At 43.7% G+C, this 24,238-nt stretch overlaps 1 protein-coding gene across 1 annotated transcript in view; it reads left to right on the top strand.

The window, feature by feature from the left end:
- The window catches only part of LRRC7 (leucine rich repeat containing 7), a 352,531-nt gene extending 328,976 nt beyond the window's left edge, over positions 1–23,555 (top strand). The window contains exons 26-28 of the mRNA XM_045028890.1: positions 628–702; positions 23,263–23,319; positions 23,417–23,555. Of these exons, the coding sequence (XP_044884825.1) occupies positions 628–702; positions 23,263–23,319; positions 23,417–23,455 (171 nt within the window). The 3' untranslated portion in view covers positions 23,456–23,555. The remainder of the gene's footprint in view (positions 1–627; positions 703–23,262; positions 23,320–23,416) is intronic.
- Positions 23,556–24,238: the final 683 nt, after the last annotated feature.

Genomic DNA, 24,238 nt, shown 5'->3' on the forward strand with positions numbered 1-24,238 from the left:
AACAACAGGCAGTTGGACAGATTTCAGGAAATGATTGTACTGATCTCTTACAAGATGTTTCGCAAGCATCAGTACTTTAAAGTTCTTTATGAAAGCTTCTGTAATGCATGCAGTCAGGTACTTGCAGTATTTTACTGAAGTAAGAGTGTATAATCACTGGTCTACTTCTGTTCATAAATCTTTTAAACTTATAATAGGTAAAATTATCAATGAGAGAAACAGTTCTAACACATCTTTGAAGGGTGCATGCGATAATTGGGGTCACATCTACAGGGTATATTCAGAAAAGCTGAGTACTGGAGGGCTTCCAGATGATTTAAAATAAAATAGTTTTTATAGTGCATATATAGTTCAACACCATGCTTCTGGAGCTGGACAAATCACTCTTAGTGACTGGTTCAAGTATGCATATTTCTAAATTATTATTGCATGGTGACTGGCAGTTTTTCTCCTGTTGCACAATATCAAATCTTTTTAAATCTCAATGAATGGGACCTTTTAGAAACTGAGCTACATAGAACATGGGGTCATTGCTGAAGTTCCTCCATTTTTAATACAAAATATCAAACGAACCTTTAGCTAGTGCTTGGTAATAGAATCCTAACCTCTGTTACTTCTGACTTATAGGGTATCTTTGTTACTAGGGTTCAGCCTGATGGACCAGCATCCAGCCTGCTCCAGCCTGGTGATAAGATCCTTAAGGTAAGAGGGAACTATGTTTTTTGTTTAGTTTGTAATTTGAATTTACTTCTAGATCAAATTTGCACAATATACAAGTAATTTTTTTTCTCACTGCCAATTAGTTTAGACTATTTCCCACTTCTTGTTAGCTAATTTAGTTTATTAATTTAGTTTATAATTAATTCATAGTACTTTATTTAGAGGTAGGCATTTCTCTTCCCTTTCTCAGAGGGAATGGGAACAAACCAGTGTGGAAGGGATGGGAAACATGAAGAAAGGAGACAACTTGTCTCAGTGGCATGCACCACCTTCCTGAGAGCTGAAGAAACCCTCCTGGAGAAATCTCTGAGATCAGAGCTCAGCATTACACAGTAGTGGGGCATGAGGTCCAAGCAGTATTCATTCTTCTCTGTGGCTTCTGCTCCCTCAGAGGATGGTAGTGTTCAGGCACAGGAAGGAAGAGCTAATGGCAACACAGAGGAAGCTACTAGACCCTGCAGAGAACGGGTTCAGAGAGAAAGTCTGTTACCAGGATCGGCTCAAGCTCTGTAGGCTTATGCTCTGGATCCACAGGGTCTGGAAACTGTGACCTTTCTCCTTCCCATAGACCACAGTCTGCTCCTTTTTGAAATGAGCCTATGGCATCAAGATGAACTTGGTAGAGAGTTTGTCCCCCATCGTTTTTGCCCTCCCATGTACTTTTCAGAGAGGGAAGCATTGGGCTCTTCTTTATGTACAGTGAGGTGCCCATCTCGTTACCTCTGTCTATGTGCAATGCAAATACTCCAGTAATCAGTTCCGGAGAACAGACTGACCAAAAATAAAGAATGGTCCTCCACACAGTTCTCTCACACAGGTAAAACCCTGGTAAATGTGCTTTGCAGCAAGATCAACAGATTCCAGCTCTGTTAAACTAACAGGATAATATACTCCAAAGGAAAGGGATCTTCACTGGGAATGCCCTTTCACCTGCCCTGCAGAGTTGAAATCATGGATCTAGTAGCAGGAGTATGATCTCAGGCTCTCTGGATTATGTGGGTAAGGACCCTCTGTAAAGGACCCAAACTATATGTAAACCCATACTTCGAATGGCAACAGATATAACAGTCCCATTTATTGTCTTTAAATGCAAAGCCAACAATAGAGCTACTCTGAGATGATAAAAAGCAGTTTTCCTTACAACTTTCTAAAATTGTTTACTTCTTTTAGTCACTATTAGTTTATGCAATATTTTTTTACCTCAACAATTGTGCTGTTGTATAAATGAATAACATCATGCTATTTCAGTGTTATTCCTTTGCTTGTTTCTTGTACATGAATGAGAGCAAGAATTTGAACATTTTATTAACTCAAGTCATGTTTATGATTTTCACATTTTCTTCCAGTATATAAGACCAAATTTCGCTGCAGTCACATTTTCACAAAGAAATGTGACTGCAGTACTTTGCCTCTCCTTCACTGTGTGAATATCTTTGAAATACTCTCCCCAGAAGAACTGACTTCCCTTGTGCGGGAGAACAAAAACATTTGAATGGCCTCAGAAGAAACCTGGGGCCTTTTTTGTCAATTGATTTCAAATGAAAGCTCTACATTTTAGTATGGACTATTTAAATCAAGTCCCCTGGTGTAATCCAGGCAAAGGCAAGGCAAACTGCCCTGACAGCATTTTAGAAATTCTCCACTGGTGGAAGATCAAGATTTCCCACTCAGAAGTAATGGCAAATAACTATACTTTTTCAAAAAAAAAAAAAAAAAAAAAAAAAAGATGCTTTTCTACAGAATCTTGGAAACCATTATTTTTACCTGGAAAATGTATTGTCACTATAAATAGTATTTTCAGGCGGAGTGAGTATGTGAGTGAGGGAAGAGTGATTCTAGCTGTGCAAAAGGTTCATAGCAGACTTTGAATCCTCTTGAACTCATCCTGGGGTTGAGGTACATTGTATTTTGCAAACGTCTATAGTGGGGAAATCTACAGTTACACTACTGTATCATACCTGTTCCCTTGTTCTCCAAGGTCACCTTGCACTAGAAAGAATCTCATTGACTTCAACAAGCTTTGAATCAGGCCTTCATTGTTGCTAATTTGTTTGCAGTTAACATACATCTATATGAACTAATTTATTAATGTTATGTTATATTATATTATATTACTTGAAAGTGTTCCCAGAGAGCAATGAATTAAATAAATCAGCCAACAAATCTAAATTAAGTGTTTTAAATAAAAGACAGCTATAATTATAAAGCAGAACATTGATGGTAGGTTAAGTAAAGCAAACAAACAAAGAATAGTACAAAAATAATGGTAAGGTAAGAATGTTGTCTAAAGTTGCAAGCAATGTGCAGAAACTGTGAGGGTATTCCTGATAGAATCCTTTGTAATTTGTACTGTTTTATACAAGTGTAGATGATGGATTCTACTATTCTGTACATTATATAATTTTTATCTAGAGTGTACAGTTCAGACCTAGTTTAATTTCATAGTTGACATGTTATCTCAAGTGATTTTTCATGTTGTCATACAACAGGGACATTTCATAGAATCATAGAATCATAGAATCATAGAATCATAGATCAGAAGGGACCAATATGATCATCTAGTCTGACCTCCTGCAAGATGCAGGCCACATTAGCCGATCTCCCCACTCCATTAGCAAGCGACCCCTGCCCCATGCTTCGGAGGAAGGCGAAAAACCTCCAGGGCCACAGCCAATCTACCCTGGAGGAAAATTCCTTCCCGACCCCAAATATGGCGGTCAGCTGAACCCCGAGCATGCGGGCAAGACTCTTCAGCCAGACCCTCTGGAAAAAGGTTAAGAATAACATATCATTGACCCATTGTACTATTTACCAGTGTGGCACTTAATTAACCTATTGACTAAGCCCGGTATCCTATCATACCATCTCCTCCATAAACTTATCTAGCTTAGTCTTAAAGTCATGGAGGTCCTTCGCCCCCACTGTTTCCCTCGGTAGGCTGTTCCAGTATTGCACTCCCCTGATAGTTAGAAACCTTCGTCTAATTTCTAGCCTAAATTTCCTAACTGACAATTTATATCCGTTTGTCCTCGTGTCCACATTAGCACTGAGCTGAAATAATTCCTCTCCTTCCCTGGTATTTATCCCTCTGATATATTTAAAGAGTGTAATCATATCTCCTCTTATCCTTCTTTTGGTTAAGGAAAACAAACCGAGCTCCTCAAGTCTCCTTTCATATGACAGGCCTTCCATTCCTCGGACCATTCTAGTGGCCCTTCTTTGTACCTGTTCCAGTTTGAATTCATCCTTCTTAAACATGGGAGACCAAAACTGCACACAATACTCCAAATGAGGTCTCACCAACGCCTTATATAACGGGACTAGCACTTCCTTATCCCTACTAGAAATACCTCGCCTAATGCATCCCAATACCGCATTTGCTTTCTTAACGGCCACATCACATTGCCTGCTCATGGTCATCCTACGATCAACCAGGACTCCTAGGTCCTTCTCCTCCTCCGTTACTTGCAACTGATGCGTCCCTAGCTTATAACTAAAATTCTTGTTAGTCATCCCTAAATGCATAACCTTACACTTCTCACTATTGAATTTCATCCTGTTACTAATACTCCAGCTTACAAGGTCATCCAAATCTCCCTGGAGGATATCCTGATCCTTTTCCGAATTGGCAATACCTCCCAACTTGGTGTCGTCCGCAAACTTTATCAGCCCACTCCTACTCTTGGTTCCCAGGTCAGCAATAAATAGATTGAATAAAATTGGACCCAAAACCGAACCTTGAGGAACTCCACTAGTGACCCCCCTCCAACCTGACAGTTCCCCCTTCAATACTACCCTCTGCAGTCTCCCCTTTAACCAGCTCCTTATCCACCTCTGGATTTTCATTTCAATCCCCATCCTTTCCAATTTAACCAGTAATTCCTCATGCGGTACCGTATCAAACGCCTTACTGAAATCTAGATATATTAGATCCACTGCATTTCCCTTGTCTAAAAAATCTGTTACTTTCTCAAAGAAGGAGATCAGGTTGGTTTGGCACGATCTACCTTTCGTAAATCCATGCTGTAAACTATCCCAGTTGCCATCGGCCTCCTGCTCCGTAACCACTCTCTCTTTTAAAATTTTTTCCATGACTTTGCATACTACAGATGTTAAACTAACAGGCCTGTAGTTACCCGGGTCACTTTTTTTCCCCTTCTTGAATATAGGAACTACATTAGCTAATCTCCAGTCCAACGGTACAATCCCCGAATTTAGAGATTTATTAAAAATCATCGCTAACGGGCTAGCAATATCACTCGCTAGTTCCCTTAATATTCTAGGATGAAGATTATCCGGGCCCCCCGATTTACTTCCGTTAAGCTGTTCAAGTTTGGCTTTCACCTCCGATACCATAATGTCTACCCCCATATCCTCATTCCCATCGGTCCCTGTATCACTATTCCTTAGCCCTTCATTAGCCTCATTGAAGACCGAGGCAAAATATTTGTTCAGATATTGTGCCATTCCAAGATTATCCCTAATCTCCACTCCGTTCAAAGTTTTAAGCGGTCCCACTTCTTCTTTCTTGGTTTTCTTCCTATTTATATGGCTAAAAAACCTTTTGCTATTGGTTTTAATCCCCTTCGCTAAGTCCATCTCCACCCGTCGTTTTGCCTTTCTCACTGCTTCCCTACACCCTCTGACCTCAATAAGGTAGGTTTCTTTGCTGATCCCTCCCATTTTCCAGTCCTTGTACGCTTTCTGTTTTTTCTTAATGACCCCTCTGAGACGCTTGCTCATCCAGCTCGGTCTAAAACTGCTACCTACGAGCCGTTTTCCCTTTCTTGGGATACATGCCTCTGACATCTCCTGCAACTTCAACCTGAAGTAACCCCAGGCGTCATCTGCCCTTAGATCCCTAAATATGTTAGGCCAGTCTACTTCCCTAACTAGTCGCCTTAGTTTAGTAAAGTTAGCCCTTTTGAAATCATAAACCCTAGTCTCTGATGCACTATTGATTATCCTCTCATTTATTTTGAAACGAATTAGCTCATGATCACTCGAGCCAAGGTTGTCCCCTACAACTATTTCCCCAACAAGGTCCTCGTTGCTCACCAAAACCAGATCTAAAATGGCATCCCCCCTCGTCGGTTCAGCAATCACTTGATGAAGGAATTCATCAGCTATCACGTCTAGGAAAAGCTGAGCCCTATTATTGTTACTAGCATTTGTTTCCCAATCTATATCCGGGAAGTTAAAATCCCCCATGATCAAGCAGTTCCTATTAGTGTTTACCTCCTTAAAAACATTAAAGAGCTCTCTATCCGTCTCTAGGGTAGATCCCGGCGGTCTATAGCACACCCCAATCACTATCCCGGGTGAGGCTCTAGTAGTTTTCTTCCCCAATGTGACCATTGCCCAAACAGACTCCGTATTATCCATTGCATTGCTAGTTATTTCATTACATCTCACCTCATTATTGATATACAATGCTACTCCCCCCCCTTTACCTTTGCATCGGTCTTTCCTAAACAGCACATACCCTTCCATACCTGTACTCCAGTCATGGCTACCGTTCCACCATGTTTCGGTTATTCCTACGATATCCGGCTTCAATTCTCGGACCAAGAGCTCCAGTTCCTCCATTTTATTACCTAAGCTTCTTGCATTGGTGAACAAACATCCTAATTTTTGCTGTTGGGCTCCTCTCACTCTTTTCACCCAACTCGGTAGGGACACAGTACTACCAGCATGACCTGTAGATCTAGTATCCGTCCCCCCCCTCTTCCTTACACCTGCCTGCCCCCCTCTGGCTATATCTGTTGTTATTTTGTTGTTCTCGCTCCCAATGTATAAATTTGGCGTGGAGAGCACCAGGACCTCTCCCAACCGTCTCCCCTCAGTGTCTAGTTTAAAGCTCTTTTAATCAGGTGAGCCAGCCTCCCTCCTAGAAGTCTACTTCCTTCCCTACTTAGGTGGAGCCCATCCCGTGAGAACAGTTGTCTGTCCCCAAAAGCCTCCCAGTGCCCATACATCCCAAAGCCCTCCTTGTAACACCACTCCCTTAGCCAACTGTTAATCGTCACTATCCTCTCACCCCTTTGGCGCCCTTCCCTAGGAACAGGTAGGATCCCACTGAAGATCACCTGAGCCTCAATTTCCTTGAGCGTCTTACCCAACCTGGCATAGTCTCCCTTGATCCTGTCTAGCGAGAATCTAGCAGTATCATTCGTTCCCACATGAAGGATGATCAAAGGGTTCTTACCCGCTCCTCTTAGGATCCTTTTCAACCTCAGGTCCACATCCCGTATTTTAGCGCCCGGTAGACAGCACACCCTTCTGTTTTCCGGATCGGCCCTAGTCACAGGCCTATCCAACCTTCTCAGTATGGAATCCCCAATCACGTAGACCTGCCTTTGCCTGGGGACAGTGCGGTCCTCTAACCTATCCCCCGTCCCCCCTCGTCGCACGCTCCTTCCATTCCTATCGTCCCTTATGGTTCCCCTTAAGCCATCCTGTAACCTCCCTGGGCCCAAACTTGGTGCTGTCTCCATAGACTCCTCCCCTCTTTCCATGGGACTGGCCGCTCGTCTCTTTTTCCTTGGCCCCCCACCATCAGCTACCACCTGCTGTACCCCTTCCTCATTCTCCAAACCTTCATACCTGTTCCTTAGCTCAATTTCCCCCTCACTGGCTCTCCTTTTCCTCTGCCTGCTTCTCACGGTCACATGCTTCCACCGCCCATCTTCCTTGTCTGGTGGTCCCCCCTCGTTGGCCTTAGCCCCTGCTTCCCCCTTTCACAGTACAACATGTGAATGGCATTGAGTTATCTACCATTAACAGTGACACATGCTAATGTCACTGCTGTAATAAATTGTTCTACACTTCCTACATTGTAGCCTGATAATTGCAGAAGTGCAGTAATTTGACTGACCCCAGGAGAGAGAATTTCTGGAAATGCCCTTGTCACTAGGTTGACTCAGTGCTCTTTAAAATCAAAGCAACTGAGATCAAGAGATGCAAAGGAATGCTGGAGGTATAATAGCAGCAATACATAATTGCATGGGATGTCTGCTTTCCATTTTAAATTATTTGGAATTTTTCTGTTAATCTAGTCTGTACTCTTTCACTTATACATCAACAGGCAGGAGTCTTCATGATATAATTAAATACAAGAAAGACAAAACATATGTATTCCAAATAGGAGACAAGTATTAATAATAAATTTACCTGCAACTTTTGGAACTGCATTCTCTCTCTTTAATGCTGTCCATACTGCAAGAGTGAATGCACTGTAACTGAAAAACAGTGCAGATGGTTTACCTACCAACCTAATTTATTATACCTTTTATACTTCTGATCTCATTTGAATAGTGACACTCAATTAGTTATGATTACTTTGTTGTTGAGAGGAAAAACAGGTTAGACGAAAATATTTATTGTACCAAGTAGACTGCGAGGTCTAACAACATGATTCATGGTGGTAGCTTAGAGCCAATTTTGCCTGTGAACACCATTCAGTTACCATAGGTAACTGAAAAACAGCTTCAAGTGAAAAACAAAGAAGTGCAACTGTCTCCTGTTAGTGAACTACTTTAGCAAAGTTTATCGAGTTAGTAAAATAGGATTGCATTTGACCCATATGTAGAAATGTGGAGAGAAGAGGAAGCACACAAGCAGTCTTTCCTTCCCCACCTGTGCACCCTTAAAAGGTGTGGGAAGAAAGTGATGCTTAGCTTTCCCTCTTCTCTGTGCAGTGCCTGGCAAGGCTGGCTAGATGTGTCAGAGGAGTAAACTGAACTTCATGAAGAGGCATAGCAGTAGTCACAGTACCGGCCTCTACCTGGTTGGTGCCACCACTGGGGGAGTGCCTTTCAGGCACAATGAAGTCAAGGGAGTTTACATTGCTGTTTTGTTCTGAAGAGTGACTTTCTAAAAATGGCAACACGGCATTCCAGGTTTGTTTCTCACCATTTCCATATCAAATGTAATATGTTTTTTCTCAGTACCAAACTCAAGCTGGGAATTAAACAAGGTTTTACTTTTGTACATTATCACCAGTAACAGACACACCCTAGGCAAATTATGTCCTCAGTTACCCTTGTGCAACCCTACTGTCTTCCAGTTATACCTTCTCTTGTATCTGTACAATGCTACTGAAGGCTAATGGGGTTGTGCAGAAGTCAGTGAGTGATCTGACCTGCAGAACCTCTATTACTGATAATGGTGCGCAAGGATGAAAGGACCCAACTTATGCCTCAGAGTCCAGGTAAATTTGCAGAATTGGCAAAGTATAATCTGTTTACTTTTATACAAAGTAAATTCAATTTGGAATCAGTGAGACAGTAAACATGGAGCTCCATATGCCAATTTTTTCAGAATAACTTTTCAGAGTAGAACTGCACATTTAGAAACTGAGTTTTAAAAACCATGATAGTGATATGGAAATAATGATTATCAATCTTAAATCAAAATGTTTGTCATCAATTTAAGGCAGCATAAATTCCTTAATCATACAGTAAATCAGCAAGTTGCAGTAGTACTCATTGTCTTGCCTCTGATAATGTTTACAATGTAGTTTAAAATTATGGAAATAATAACCTGAATATCTAAATAATCTTAAAATTATTGGGTCTATAAACTCAATGGTTAATAACTTGACATAAACAATTTTAAATGCAGTATTCCATGACATGTATGTCTTTATCTGTCTCCTTAATCATTTTATGAATTTTTCTTTAAGACCAACATACAATTGTATTTTGTTCAGAAAAGTTTGAAAGTACCCAGGTGATTGTGTGGGATATGTGACCTGTTCAGACATAAATATCTACAGCTTTCAGAGCTGTACAAGCATCAGAAGGAAGCAGATCTTGGCACCACAGCAGCGTGGCCTATTCAGAGTCAGACTGTTGCAGATGCTCCAGAAGAACCAGGTCCATATTGACATGTTAAAAAACAAGCTGGGAGATTTCATGCAGTCATGCGCCCTCCCTCCATGCACCCACAGGTTATGTTTCAGGGGAATTAGTTCTTCTCTTTCTGGCCATTCACCTCTAGTAGTGTTGGAGTAGCTCTCCTACAAGTGTGGGGACAGATTGGATCCAAGCCAAACTATGAACTACGGTTTTGTTTTTTAAAAACAAAAGGTATTATTGGATGAAATCTGCTTCTATGTTCTGTTCTCACCCCAGTTACCAGTTTGGATCTTTTTAAGGGCTCCTCCCTTCTTCTCTAGGTATAGAAGGGTGTTGTTGGGAAAGAATAGGAAAAGCTCCTGCCTCATCACCCTTATCCCCTTCCCCCAGTCGCACGTCATTTTTTACTTTGTCAGCTGTATGGTCCTTGCCCCCCTTCCCATTTATAGCTGGCAAAAAACAAGACATTATTTTCATGAAAATTTCACCATATTTATGTTGACATTCCAAACTTTTAAATTTTTTAACCAGCTCTATTCCTGGACAACAGCTAGAACAGAGCTGTCAGCTAGAGAAGGCCCAAACTGCACTTTGCAGAGTGACATCTGGTGACTAGAAATGTCTAGCGCAACCCAAACCCAAGATTGAGGTCCTGTTTTGCTAAGAACTATATACACATTAAAACTATAAGAAATAGTCCTTATCCTGAAGAGCGCAGACTCTAATAGGCAAAGACCGACAAAGTATTATCACCCCTCTTTCACAAATAAGGAATTAAGTCTGGTTAAGTGACTTGCCTGTGATCACAGACAGGAATTGAACCTGGATTCCCAATCCAATATCTTAACCACAAGACCAACTTGCTGCCTCACAGTGAAATGCTGGTGGATTCTTGGAGCATGCTCATTCTTAATAGCCCTATTGCCACTTATAGCTAACTAGCTGTGTCAAATCTGAGATGTAAATGTTTCTTACCGTAGGTTGTGTATTTCAAGATTTCTATAAAGATAGATATGCACCCAACCCTTCTGTGCACAAAATTCTCAGTGCTTAATCCGGAGTCCTGCATGTAGAGGGCTTGCTGGATTGGACTCATATATACTTAGGTCCAGATTCACAAAGGGATTAAAGTGCCTAACTGCCACTAACTGCTTAATTCCAACATTTAGCTACCACTGGCATTCACCACTTAGCTGCTGCCTAATTCGGTAGGCCTCTAAGTCTAGTTTTCTGCCAGTATAGGCACCTAAACATCTGCTGCTGAGCATGCGCACATCTGCCTCAGTGCTGATCCCAGTTGCCTTGCTCATGCCTAAGCCTTGGCAGGATTGTAAAACTAGGCATTGCCCTACCTTTGTCACCTGCAGGGCCTGATCCGTAGATGTACTCGAAGGCCAGAGGAGGGAAGTGATGGTCGTACCTTTATAATCTTTAGCTGAGCGGTTAGCACAGTCACCCAGGATACGGGTGACCCAAATTCAATTCTCTGTTCAAATCTCTATTTAATTGGTTATACAAAATGGAACAATTTCAACAGGAGGGACACAGAGACACCCCATAATAGCCCATACCTCAGTGATTAGAGCACTCTTCTGAGGGGTTCAAATTCCTGCTCCACATCAGACAGAAGGAGGAATTGAACCATGTCTTGCTTGACTGCTATAACCACTAGGCGAAAGGTAATAAAGTGGGGGGAAGCACCAGCACCACTGTTTTTTGTTTTGGTTTGGTTTTTTTCCAACCCAAGAAAGGGCTTAGGCACCTAACTCCAGGAGAGGGTTCATGGCTGTTAATCCCAAGCAGAGATACGCATCTCCCTTTGGCCTGGATTTAGACAGCTAAATTCCTTTGAGAAGTGGAGCTTAAACTGCACCTGTCTCCTCAGCATTTCCTACTGGCTGTGTGAGGCAGCTCCCTGTTCAGAGTGCTGGATTTTCTGAATCCCATTCTTAGGCACCTACCTCTCCCCATGCCTGGGCACCTACTCCAGACTATGAATTCCACAGAGTGGCAGGCAGGGGCGGCTCCAGATATTTCGCCGCCCCAAGCACGGCGGCACGCCGCGGGGGGCGCTCTGCCGGTCGCCGGTCCTGAGGCTCCGGTGGACCTCCCGCAGGCGTGCTGGGGCCTGGAGCCGCCCCTGGTGGCAGGTGACCTAAGCATCACAGTACTGAGCATTACAAGGCCTAAGTCCCTTTGTGACTAGCCCTTTGGAGAGAGACAAAGCAGTTGAGGTAATATCTTTTATTGGACCCACTTATGATGGTGGAAGACAAGTTTTTCAGCTTCGCAAAACTCTTCCTCAGGTCAGGTCTGCCGGGAAGAGCTCTGTGAAGCTCAGAGGCTTATCCCTTTCACCAACAAAAGTTGGTGCAATAAAAGATGTTGCCCCACTCACCTTGTTCCCTTTCATATGCTGGGACCAACACAACCACAAGAACTCTACTCCTTAAGGTCATATTCTGCCACCCTTTCTCATGTAGAGTAGAACTTTATTACTTAAGTATCCAGAAGTAAGCTACGACTCAGGATTAGAAAGCATGGTGGATTCTGGCCCTTCCTGAGTAATTTCTTACTGCTACACTTAATCAGTGTTTATAATTTTAACAAAAAAGTACAGATATTAGATTAAGGCAACTTTACCTAAGCTATAGTGCTCACCATTAAGTTCCTAAAATAGGAATACAGACAATCAAATCCAAAGTATGTTAGATTCATATTTTGTTTTCCCTCAGTTTCAACAGATTTTGTTAATTGATTGTAGCTATCTGAATGTAAGAGAAATTAGTTAAATTTGTTAGAAACTCACTTTATTCCATGCCATCTGCTGTAATTTTATTAAAATGGACTGAAGGCAGTAGAAATTAAACTGTGCTTTAGTCTGCATGTAAAGCAAAGTGTCCTTTTAATTTTTTAAACATTAATAATGTATCATCCAAAATAGCTTAAAGAAATAATTCCTGTGGCTTCTGAATTTTCTAAAATATTTATTGATTTTAATATTGCTGCCCTTTTAAAAGCTGACTTGGTTTTAGTGGATCAGTGATGAAAACTTGTACTGACACAAAAAACACTGGAGAAAATAATATGTTGACTACTTTGTGAATCAATGCAAAGTGAATCAATGATTAACTCAGCCCACTCATACATCCCTAAATCTGCACCTAATTAATGGCAGTGCTCTCTAAGTCAGTTTTATTGTCTGAAATATGAACTCATTCAACAAAGTAGTGTGGAGCAAGAATGGAATGGTCAATGCTTACTTCATTTTCTAACATGATCTGCTTACCCTGTATTATTCTTAATCAAAGAATGTTTTATTGTTCTGGGTTGGGTTTTTTTTGTGGGGTGCCCCAAGCAGGAGAAAAGGTACGTGTTAAAAATGTAAGGGCCTGGTGCTTACTTATTTGGATTTTCCCCATGTAGTTAAGGAAATTGCAAATTCTTAGTTATGCAGTTTCCTCCCCGTGTGTTTTTCCATTAGGAGAATAGTTCTTCCATTATCCCCAGGCAAAACTTGAAGAAAGTTTGGTCCTCAAAATGTTGCGGAACTTTTCTTCCTCTGCACTGCCACCAGACATCTTCCCTCCCATTCCCCCAGCCCCATATTTCCCAAATTCAATTTAATCTCACATTGGCCAATGCCGCTCCTAATCTCTCCCTGGAGGAGGAGAGAGGGTGGATTCCCAGGACAGAGGAGGAGCCCTTGAAAGTTAACATAAATCAGATTGGCTCACAGGTTGGTGTGGTTAGGGACATTCTGTAGGAGGTAGCCAGCCTGCCCCTTTCAGAACTTCAGGGGCCCAACCACAAAGAGCATCTGCAAAGAGGCTTCTACCAGGATGTGGAAGGATAGGAAGGGGAGTATGGTGCAGAGACAGCATGTCTTCCACATCCTGTAGGCCAAGTACTCTGGGATCTGCTACCATTCACTCATAGAAGTGGAGTATCGTGTTGTACTCTGACTGGAAGGAAGGGTTGGGAGTGACATACAGACATGAATACTCTCTCAAGGAGCTAAAGAGAACTTCATTGCAGTAATACAGAATTGGTCACTTTTTTGATGCTCCTTACTTTCCCCAGGGCAGGGCTCTCCATAGCCTCCCACACTAGCCCCTTTTAGTCTTCTCCAGCTATCCAAACATTCACTCATTACAAGGGGAAACTCTCCTAGCCACATTGAAGAGCCCAGGTGTCACCCCCACCACCAACTGCATCTCTCTCTCTCTCTCTCTCTCTCTTTTTCTGAGTCCGCTCTCCTTCCTCTACCAATTTTCATATAAATGTAGGACTGGAAGGGACCTCAGTGGGTCATCTAGTCCAGTCCTCTGCACTGAGGCAGGACTACGTGTTACCTAGATCATCCCTGACAGGTGTTTGCCTAACCTGCTCTTTAAAACCTTGAGGGACAGAGATTCCGCAACCTCCCTAGGTAATTTGTTCCAGTACTTAACTACCCTGACAGTTAGGAAGCATTTCCTAGTGTCTAACCTAAATCTTCCTTGCTACAATTTAAACCCATTACTTCTTGTTCTGAACATCTTCCCAGTGCTTCAGTTTGGAACTGTACCTCCCACTTTAACTTTCTATTTGAATAAAACAGTCAGATTAACATTGTTTTAAACATGCTTCTAGGACATAAACTTCTCCTCAGGAATAAGTGTGGAACCTATCAGAAATGAAGAACACTTATTAGCTGAAATAGATGAAGATACAGGAAGGAGCAGCTAGTAGCAAAATGACCACTTTAGGGCTACAGGTACTTCTCTCTGCCAAATTTAAAGAGTGAGGCCAACAAAAGGCATTTTGGAAAAAGGTTCCACTAGAGAATAACATGGAAGTTAAAATGGAAGTATTTTCTAGGGGAGGAGAAAATTGTGTGTGCTGTGACTGAACTTCCCTTGCCCTCCGGTAGCATGGGGTACAAAAAATTGTTATTGTAGTATTAGTATTTGGCTTGAATAGCACAAAATTAGCTTTCTTTGCTCATATCCATCCCAAGGAATGGATTGAAATCAGAGTTGCTAAAAAACAAACAAACAAAAAACAGATGTCCTGGGTTGCAAAGTTGAGAAACATCTGAAAATGTGGAAGTGTTTGGATCTGGGGTATTGTTTCAATCCATTGTACAATCAGATTCCAAGTCCAAACTTTGGATCGGAATGGGGATATAGACTTACCCAGAGTTTGGAGGTGTTTGGATTGGGATGTTAGGTTTGGGCCCACCTGGGCCTAATTCTTTACTGCCTTATTTATATACATTTGTGCAGAAATTGATAACTACTCTCTGAGTGTGGTTTTTCAACAAGTTGTGTACCCACCTTATAGTAATTTTATCTAGGCTGTGTTTCCCTTGTTTGCTTATGAGGATGTTATGTGGGACTGTGTCAGAAGCCTTACTAAAATCAAGTTATATCACATCTGTTGCTTCTCCCCAATCCACTAGGTCTGTAAGGCCTTGTCTACACTACAAGACTATTTCGAATCTACTTAAGTCAAATTTGTGGATTCGACCTTATGAAGTCGAATTTGTGTATCCACAGTAAATACACTAATTCGAATTTCTGAGTCCACAGTAACGGGGCTGGCGTCGACTTTGGAAGCGGTGCACTGTGGGAAGCTATCCCACAGTTCCCGCAGTCCCCGCTGCCCATTGGAATGCTGGGTAGAGCCCCCAATGCCTCCTGGGGGAAAAATGTGTCGAGGGTGGTTTTGGGTAACTGTCATCATTGAACCGTCAATCACGCCCTCCCTCCCTGAAAGCTCCGGCGGGAAATCTGTTCGCGCCCTTCTCTTGTCAGTTACAGCGCGTACGCCACAGCACTGCGAGCATGGAGCCCGCTGCGATCATCGCTGCACTTATGGCCGTTGTCAACTCCTCGCACCTTATCGTCCACCTCTTCCACAGTCAGCTGCTGAGAAATCGGGCGAGGAGGCTCCGGCAGCGCGGTGAGGACAGGAATTCACAGAGTGGCGCAGACCTCTCACAAAGCAGGGTACGCCGCACCGTGGAGATCATGGTGGCAATGGGTCAAGTTCATGGTGTGGAACGGCGATTCTGGGCCCGGGAAACAAGCACGGACTGGTGGGACCGCATAGTGCTGCAGGTCTGGGATGAATCACAGTGGCTGCGAAACTTCAGGATGCGTAAGGGCACTTTCCTTGAACTCTGTGACTTGCTGTCCCCTGCCCTGAAGCACCAGGACACCCGGATGCGAGCAGCCCTGAGTGTGCAGAAGCGAGTGGCCATAGCCCTCTGGAAACTTGCAACGCCAGACAGCTACCGGTCAGTAGCGAACCACTTTGGCGTGGGCAAATCTACCGTTGGGGTTGCTGTGATTGAAGTAGCCCACGCAATCGTTGAGCAACTTCTCTCAAAGGTAGTGACTCTCGGAAACGTCCAGGACATCATAGATGGCTTCGCCGCGATGGGATTCCCAAACTGCGGTGGGGCTATAGATGGGACTCACATCCCTATCCTGGCACCAGCCCACCAGGCCAGCGAGTACATTAACCGAAAGGGCTACTTTTCAATGGTGCTGCAAGCACTGGTAGACCATAGGGGACGTTTTACCAACATCTTCGTTGGGTGGGCGGGCAAGGTTCATGACGCGCGTGTGTTCAGGAACTCTGGACTGTTTAAACGCCTCCAGGCAGGTACTTTCTTCCCGGACCACAAAATAACGGTTGGGGATGTGCAGATGCCTACAGTGATCCTCGGGGACCCAGCCTACCCGCTAATGCCCTGGCTCATGAAGCCCTATACAGGCGCCTTGGACAGAGAGAAGGAACTCTTCAACTACCGGCTGAGCAAGTGCAGAATGGTGGTGGAGTGTGCTTTCGGACGTCTCAAGGGGAGATGGCGGAGCTTACTGACTCGCTCGGACATCAGCGAAAAGAATATCCCCGTAGTTATTGCTGCTTGCTGTGTGCTACACAATCTCTGTGAGAGCAAGGGCGAGACCTTTTTGTCCGGATGGGAGGTTGAGGCAAATCACCTGGCTGCAGTTTACGCTCAGCCAGACACCCGTGCCGAGAGAATATCCCAGTGGGAAGCGCTGTGTATCCAGGAGGCTTTGAAAGGAAGTTTCCTCGGAGAGCAGGGTAACCTATGACTCTCCACTTGCTTTCAAGAGAAACTGACCCTGGGCCTGTGTCTGTATGTGTCGATTTCAATCTGCGGTTACATACCCCGTTCTCCAAGTTTCCCCCACTTCCAAAGCACGTTTTAAAGCAAATTAATTGTTACGCTCATTATTAATAAATCTTTGTTTTACTTTGCATTTCTGTTCAGGTGTTGAAACATGGACGCATACTGTGCTGGGCATGGTGTGCACTGATGTACAGATCGCTTGTTCCATAGAGGAATGACATCCTCCTGCTCCTACATAGGTCTCTGGGGTGGGGGACGGTTGCAAGTGGTTGTGCATGAAGGGGAGGGATTGCAGGAAGGGGTGGGTTTGCAGGAAGGGGCGAGTGGTGCCTTCTTTGGATAGGGGTTTGGATGACGGCAGTGGGCTGCGGGTTTGGGCGTAGGAAGGGGTGAGGGGTGTGGGGGAAGGGTGAGTATCTGTCCGTGGATGAGGGCTCTTGTTGGGGCTCAGGGCAGCGGAGAGGCTCGTTGCTACGGTGGAAGTGCATGGTAAGGGCAGCGTGCCTTAACATTAAGGGGGTGGCAGGCGCTAGAACCCTGGACAAGCATACACATCACAGAATGACCCGGGGCAGCATACACCACACAGAGTGACCCTGGTGCCTACTGACTGCAGTGTGTGTGTGCCCTGCAGTTGATCATGCCCCCAAGTCTGTACCCTGGTAATGTAGGCTATACCGTGCAATTATAAATCCCCTCCCCCCCCACACAAAAAAATCCTCTGACACGAAAGACGTGACCGAAACAGTGAATAACAGCAAACAGCTTTTAATAATCTAATACACAGTGGGGGGATGAAACTTGGATTTGGGACTGGGTGAGCCTGTAAGGGAAGCACTTCTACAAATTTATAGCGTGAGAGGTGTGTGGTACATTAGCGCTATGCAGTGGGGTGCAGTGACAGTTCTCACGGCCCCTACCGCCCCTCCGTCTTGTACTTTTGGGTGAGGGGGGGGCAGGACTTCTGGGCGGGAGAGGGCGGTTGCAGATACACTGCAGGGGGGCTCTGTCCTCCTGCCTGCGGTCCTGCAGAACATCAACAAGGCGCCGGAGCGTGTCCGTTTGCTCCCTCATTAGCCCAAGCAGCGTTTGAGTCGCCTGCTGGTCTTCCTTCCTCCACCTATCCTCCCGTTTGATGTGTGTGCGATGCTGTTGACATAGGGTCTCCCTCCACTGTCTCTGCTCTGCCGCCTCGGCTCTGGAGCAGGCCATCAGTTCCGCGAACATCTCGTCCCTAGTCTTTTTCTTTCGCCGCCTAATCTGCACCAGCCTCTGCGAGGGGGATGCCGGGGCAGTCCGGGAAAGACCCGAAGCTGTGTGATGGGAAAAGTAACTGATTTCCTTGAACAGATACATGTTTGCGAACAGTGAACACAGTCTAGTCAGTTTCTCTGAACAAGACCATACAGGGCAACAAGTCTCACGAGATCTCAGGACAAGTTCGAGATTTCGGAATACGCTCTCATTGGCTGCGGCATTGCACAGGAGAGCGGACAAGTGGGGAGAGACAGCTGAATCCGTCTAGCAGACAGTCCTGGTAAGCCTTACAGTACATTCTGCTTATCAGTTAATGGATAGCTGTGCCCTCCCGCTAAAGGCAATCTGGAAATCATATACTCTGACCCTTTTCCAGCCACTCCCGCCAGTGCACGGGAAAGATCAATGTATGCTTTTCCTATGTGGCCTACAACACATGGCTGTTAAGCGAGGGTCATTGTTATGCAAAGTAAAAGTCAACCATTCACAACAGTAACAATACACTAATTGCCCTAATTAGATGCAGCATTTCATGAACGAGATCACCCTGATGCGGGTCCCTCGGAGTCACAAAGAGCGGATGCTAAGGGAAGCCCTGCAGAGACCAGGACCATATGCGGCCATGCTTGTGGAGGCGATGATTCCCATCTACATAAGGATGTCCTGGCGCGGAAGAGTGTGCTTCCACGGAGCACCCAACAAGGCACCTCTCCCCAGGAACCTCCTGCGGAGGCTTTTCGAGGACCTAAATGAGACCTTTCTTGAATTGTCCCTGGAGGATTATTGTTCAATCCCTATATGTGTGGACCTACTTTTCATATAGTTTTTCATTGAAAATTTTATATATAGTATTTCTATTTTTTTATACCTGTTTTATAAAAAATAAATGTTTACATGTTTATAGCACTTACCGCCTGATCCTTCCCCTGATTCAGAGTCCGGGTTAACGGCCGGGGAGGGTTGGTAGGGGATCTCTGTGAGGGTGATGAAGAGATCCTGGCTGTCAGGGAAAGCGGTATTGTGTTCGCTGTCGCCTGCGCCGTCCTCCACAGACCCTTCCTCATCTTCCACATCGGTGAACATCGAGGAGGAACTGTCCAGGTTCACTATGCCATCCACTGAGTCCACGGTCACTGGTGGGGAAGTGGTGGCAGACCCACCTAGAATGGCATGCAGTGCCTCGTAGAAGCGGCATGTCTGGGGCTGGGCTCCGGAGCGTCCGTTTGCCGCTCTGACTTTTTGGTAGCCTTGTCTCAGGTCCTTGATTTTCACGCGGCACTGCATTGCATCCCGGCTGTATCCTTTCTCTATCATTGCTTTGGAGACCTTCTCGAAGGTCTTTGCATTCCGCTTGTTGGAGCGCAGCTCCGACAGCACAGACTCCTCGCCCCACACACCGATCAGATCCAGGACTTCCCGGTCTGTCCATGCTGGGGACCTCTTTCTATTCTTGGATTGGACGGACTCCTCTGCTGGAGAGCTCTGCATCGTTGCAGGTGCTGCGGAGCTCGCCCCGATGTCCAGCCAGGACGTCAGATTCAAAGTGCCCAGACAGGAAAAGGAATTCAAATTTTCCCGGGGCATTTCCTGTGTGGCTGGTCAGAGAATCCAAGCTCCGACTGCTGTCCAGAGCGTCAACAGAGTGGTGCAGTGTGGGATAGCTCCCGGAGCTACTAAGTTCGATTTGCATCCACACCTAGCCTAATTCGAGCTAGCCATGTCGAATTTAGCGTTACTCCACCTGTCGGGGTGGAGTACCGAATTCGAACTAAAGAGCCCTCTAGTTCGAATTAAATGGCTTCCTGGTGTGGACGGTTGAGCGGTTAGTTCGAATTAACGCTGCTAAATTCGATTTAAAGTCCTAGTGTAGACCAGGCCTCAGTCTGTCAGAGGACAAAATAGATACTGTGTTTGCGTTCTCCAGTCATCTGGCACTTCACCCATCTTCCATAAATTCTTGAAGACAATCACTAATGGTTCCAATGTAGCTTCTGCTAGTTCCTTAAGTACTCTGGGTGAATTTCATCAGCCTTGCTGACTTGAATACATCTTGTAAAAAGCTGCATTATTATCCTAAAACCACAGAAAGTTTAGTGGGTTTATAGTCTTTTTAAGATGCAATTAACAGTATGAAATTATTCTGGAGTTTTTGTACTCTGAAATTATCAATAAAGTTCAACTGAAAGAAATTGAAAATGTAATTCAGGGATTTTAATGGGTTGGTTTTGCTCTGTTTTAAAGCCATGAAGATGTTTACTGTCTATTGTTATAAAGAAGTCACTGAAATGAGGATAAAAGATCTACTAATTAATGTATTAGGTTAAGAATAATTTGTCATATGCACAGTAAACACAATAACAGAATTCTCTGGCTGTTATTAATTCATAGCTGAATATGACTGTTCAAACTTTAGGGAAAGATAGTTTTCTTATGGTTTTGATATGGAGAGTCCTGGGACTCAAGACATCTCTGTTCCATTCTCAGTTCTGCGTCAGACTTCTTTAACTAAGTAAGGGTTGGTCTACAATGGAAACTTACATCAGCATAGCCCCCAGCGTAAACAGCATTAGGTCAATGGAAGAAGGGAAGTGAATTACCTACACTGATGGGAGAATCCCTTCCATCGGCATAGGCAGTATCTACACTGAAGCGCTACAGTGGTTCTGTTGTAGCAGTTTATGTGTAGACCTACCCTTAGTCACTTAAACATTCTGTATGCCAGTATCACCACTTATAAAAGGGGATATTAATACAGATATCACACAGAACTATTGTGAGGTTTAATTCATTAATGTTGGTAAAGTGCTTTAAGATCCTTAGGTAGAAGGTGCTGTATTGATGCCAAGTGTTAATTATTTGGAGGATGAAAAGTCATTTGTTTCTGTAGCTTCCTTTTGGCCTCTTTGTGGAACATTAAACAATATCTCATTATCAACCAGAATTTTCATATCTTTCTTCTGTCACTCATAAACTCATAGATAATTTAACTGCTTATCAGATAAGAAACATTTATATTGTTATAAAAAATGGCAGGAATTTTAATAGATCATTTTAAGATGAATGACTATACTATACAAGTCCAGAAAATATGACAAGAAAAATATCTAGTTATTTCAAATAACTTTTGCTTTCATATGTTATTGTCCTTCAAGTCCAGCAACATCAACATAGAGTATTATTTTCAGAGAGCAGCAGGCAGACAATTTTAATGCTATTTATATGAGAAAATGCAGAATGTGACTTTCCTCTGTAAAAAAAAAAAAAGTAAAAATAAAATATAACGCCTCAGTTCTTCCCGCTTACATACATTGAGTAGTATCTTATTCTACAAGTAGTACCATTGACTTCAGTGGAATTACTCCAAAGGGTCAAGTATCAGAGGGGTAGCTGTGTTAGTCTGGTTCTATAGAAGCAGCAAAGAATCCTGTGGCACCTTATAGACTAACAGACGTTTTGCAGCATGAGCTTTCGTGGGTGAATACCCACTTCTTCGGATGCAAGTAGTGGAAATTAAGCCCTCCAAAGGGCTAATGGTGGCAGAACCTTGCCCTGAATGAATGCTGACCCTCAAGATTATTTGCTACTTACCAAGAAGTGTTTCCTATATTTGATGTGTACACAAAGTGATTGGGGAAAGAAAAGCTCATGCTCAAGTGAGCATACTTTGCCAACTCTCAAAACAAAAAATGGAGATAACTTGGAGAAAAAATTGGTTGTGCAAGATATAGTCTCCTAAAGGCAGGGTGTATATATGTGAAACCACTGCTCACAGGGCTCACCATTCCTTAGTATGTTTAATGTGATGAGCAGAGTGGAAAAAAGGGGACCTGCTGCTCTACAGGTAGAAGCTGTTGAAGAAGGATGGGCAAGTCATGCAAATGAGCTCCTGTCCACCCTAGCCCTCTGAGCAGTTTCTTTGGGGCTGTGAGGGATGCAGGAGTTACATCCGCCATGGAAATGGCAGAGGATGAGACCTCAATCTGCACCTTGCAGTAGTACTAAAGGGGGGACAGTGGTGGGCCTCCACCACTTGCCCAGTTTTCATGGGAAGAAGGCGATATTCAGCTCAATGGACTTTGTCACTGATCTGTGGCTAATATAGTGTTTACACAGGCTGGGATTTCAAAGGAGTCTAAGGGAGTTAGGTGCCTAACTTCTGTTAAATTTCAGAGGGATTTGGGTGCCTACTTCCCATTAGTTCCGTTAGAAATACCAGCCAAAATCAACAGAGGTTGCAAGTGCTGTGCCCCTTCCAGGATCAGGTGCAATATCTGTCATGATTCCACCAAGGGCAGTCAGAGCAGAGGCAAAACCAAAGCTGGGATAAGAGAGGATTTTGTAGTCAAGTCCGGCCAGGGTCAATACCAGGGGTCCAAGTCTGAGTCAGGAGTCAAAGTCCAAATCAAGGCAAAGTCAAGCCAGTGATTCAAGTGCAAGGAACAGTTATGGCAGCTACAGAAGATCCATACTGTTGTCTGGATACTTCCTGGAATACCGCTTGGGTTTATATAGGGCAAGGAGCCACAGGGTTGCTGTCTGTCAAACCCTTGAGACAGAACTTCCCATGGTCTGGGTCCACAGCAGATCATAGTAAGTGAAGCACAAGTTAGTTACAGCTCCTGCTGAGTGACAACCTGGAGCTGCCAGCTGCCTGGTAGCTCTACAGGCCTAGGTTCTAGACTCAGACTTTAAGGTCAAAGGGGACCATCGTGATCTTCTAGTCTGACCTGCACATTGCAGGCCACAGAACCTCACCTCACCTGTGGGGCCTTACAGTATCACTCTATTTCCAAGGTGATTGTATGTGCTGTACTGTGCATTCATCTTGAGACAAATGTGGCTAATCCAGTTCCTCTGAGCTAGGAAGTATATCTAACCTATGGGTATACAACAAACAGTAATGGGTCAGAGAGTGGCCCATTTTAGCTTGAAGAAGCTAAATTTCCATCATGCTGAAAGGTGTTTGAGGTAATTTCCCTTTCTCTGTTGGATTTCATCTCACTACCAGATACTGCTAAATCACCCCAACAGAGATTATTTACCACAGGGAATCTTAATACCTCTGACAAGCCAATATGGGTTATTATATGTGATTGAACTGTACTATTAGAGTCTGAGTTAGACAGTAAGTAACTGGGGGCAGGGACTGTCATCTTAAATGTTTGTTCTGCACCAAATGCATGGCTGACACTCAGTAAATAATAAGTTATTAATAATGATAACATAGTGGCAAATTATCCAGAACCCAGCCACTATGCTTTCCTTTTTCAGATTTCAGAACCTGGCCATTGCTTAAATTCTGGCCAACAAACTTGGGATGGATTCTTGGTAAGTCTCCCATTGAATTAGACTTGATGAGGATTTTTCTGTAAAGATGGTATAAATGGTGAAAAAATGTTATAAAACATATTTCTTTTCATTGCAGATGGCAGTGAGAACACATGAAGAGGCAGATACTTCCTGATCCCATTTCAGAGCCAATCTTCTGTCCTGAAGAAATAACACAGTCCATTGTAGAGCATGTTTAGAATGTCTGAGGTATCAGAAGTGAGATTTTTGTGTGTGTATTGGGGAAGCTGTTTAGCTTGCCCCATGTAAAATGTGTTGGGTCTTTGCAATAACATGCATGCTATCTGATATGGCTCATGAATGGGGAACATTTCTCCTCAAAAAGCCTGCCCTTCCTGGTTTTTTTTTTTTTTTTTAAAGTCAGCATTGAATTTTTTTAGGAATGGTGGGGAAATAATGGCAAATATACAGACCCAATCTGCAGTAGTTCCCACTGAGTAAATCAAGTTACGAATGTTTCAGGGAAAGACATTGGGCCAGCACGAAAGATACAGGGAAACCACATGCTTTGCAGGTGAAGAACCGCTCATTACTGAGAAATGTCCCTTCTTTTTCAAGGCCATTCAGCTGTAGGGACTTTGGGATTGATCGTATTTAATTTCTCAGTACAATAGCTCCCTATCAATTTTCACCATCACTAGGTCAGAAAAATCTCCAGATTTGACACAGTGTACAGAGCAACAGCAACACAAAGAGTGTCTTTTCCATTTTCTCTGGAGTCCTGACTGGGAGCAGCTGAAAATATCCATTCAGAGCTACAGTACTTCATGTCCTACATATGAAGTTTGTGAGTGTTCGTGGTCTCTTGGCTTCCAGTCAAGGCCTCCAGGTTAAAAATACCCCCCTTTTTAACTGCTGTAAGGAATGTGACTCAGAATGAAATGTCTTCCTTCAGATA

This window comes from Mauremys mutica, chromosome 8 (genome assembly GCF_020497125.1).
Source record: "Mauremys mutica isolate MM-2020 ecotype Southern chromosome 8, ASM2049712v1, whole genome shotgun sequence".
NCBI lineage: Eukaryota > Metazoa > Chordata > Testudines > Geoemydidae > Mauremys > Mauremys mutica.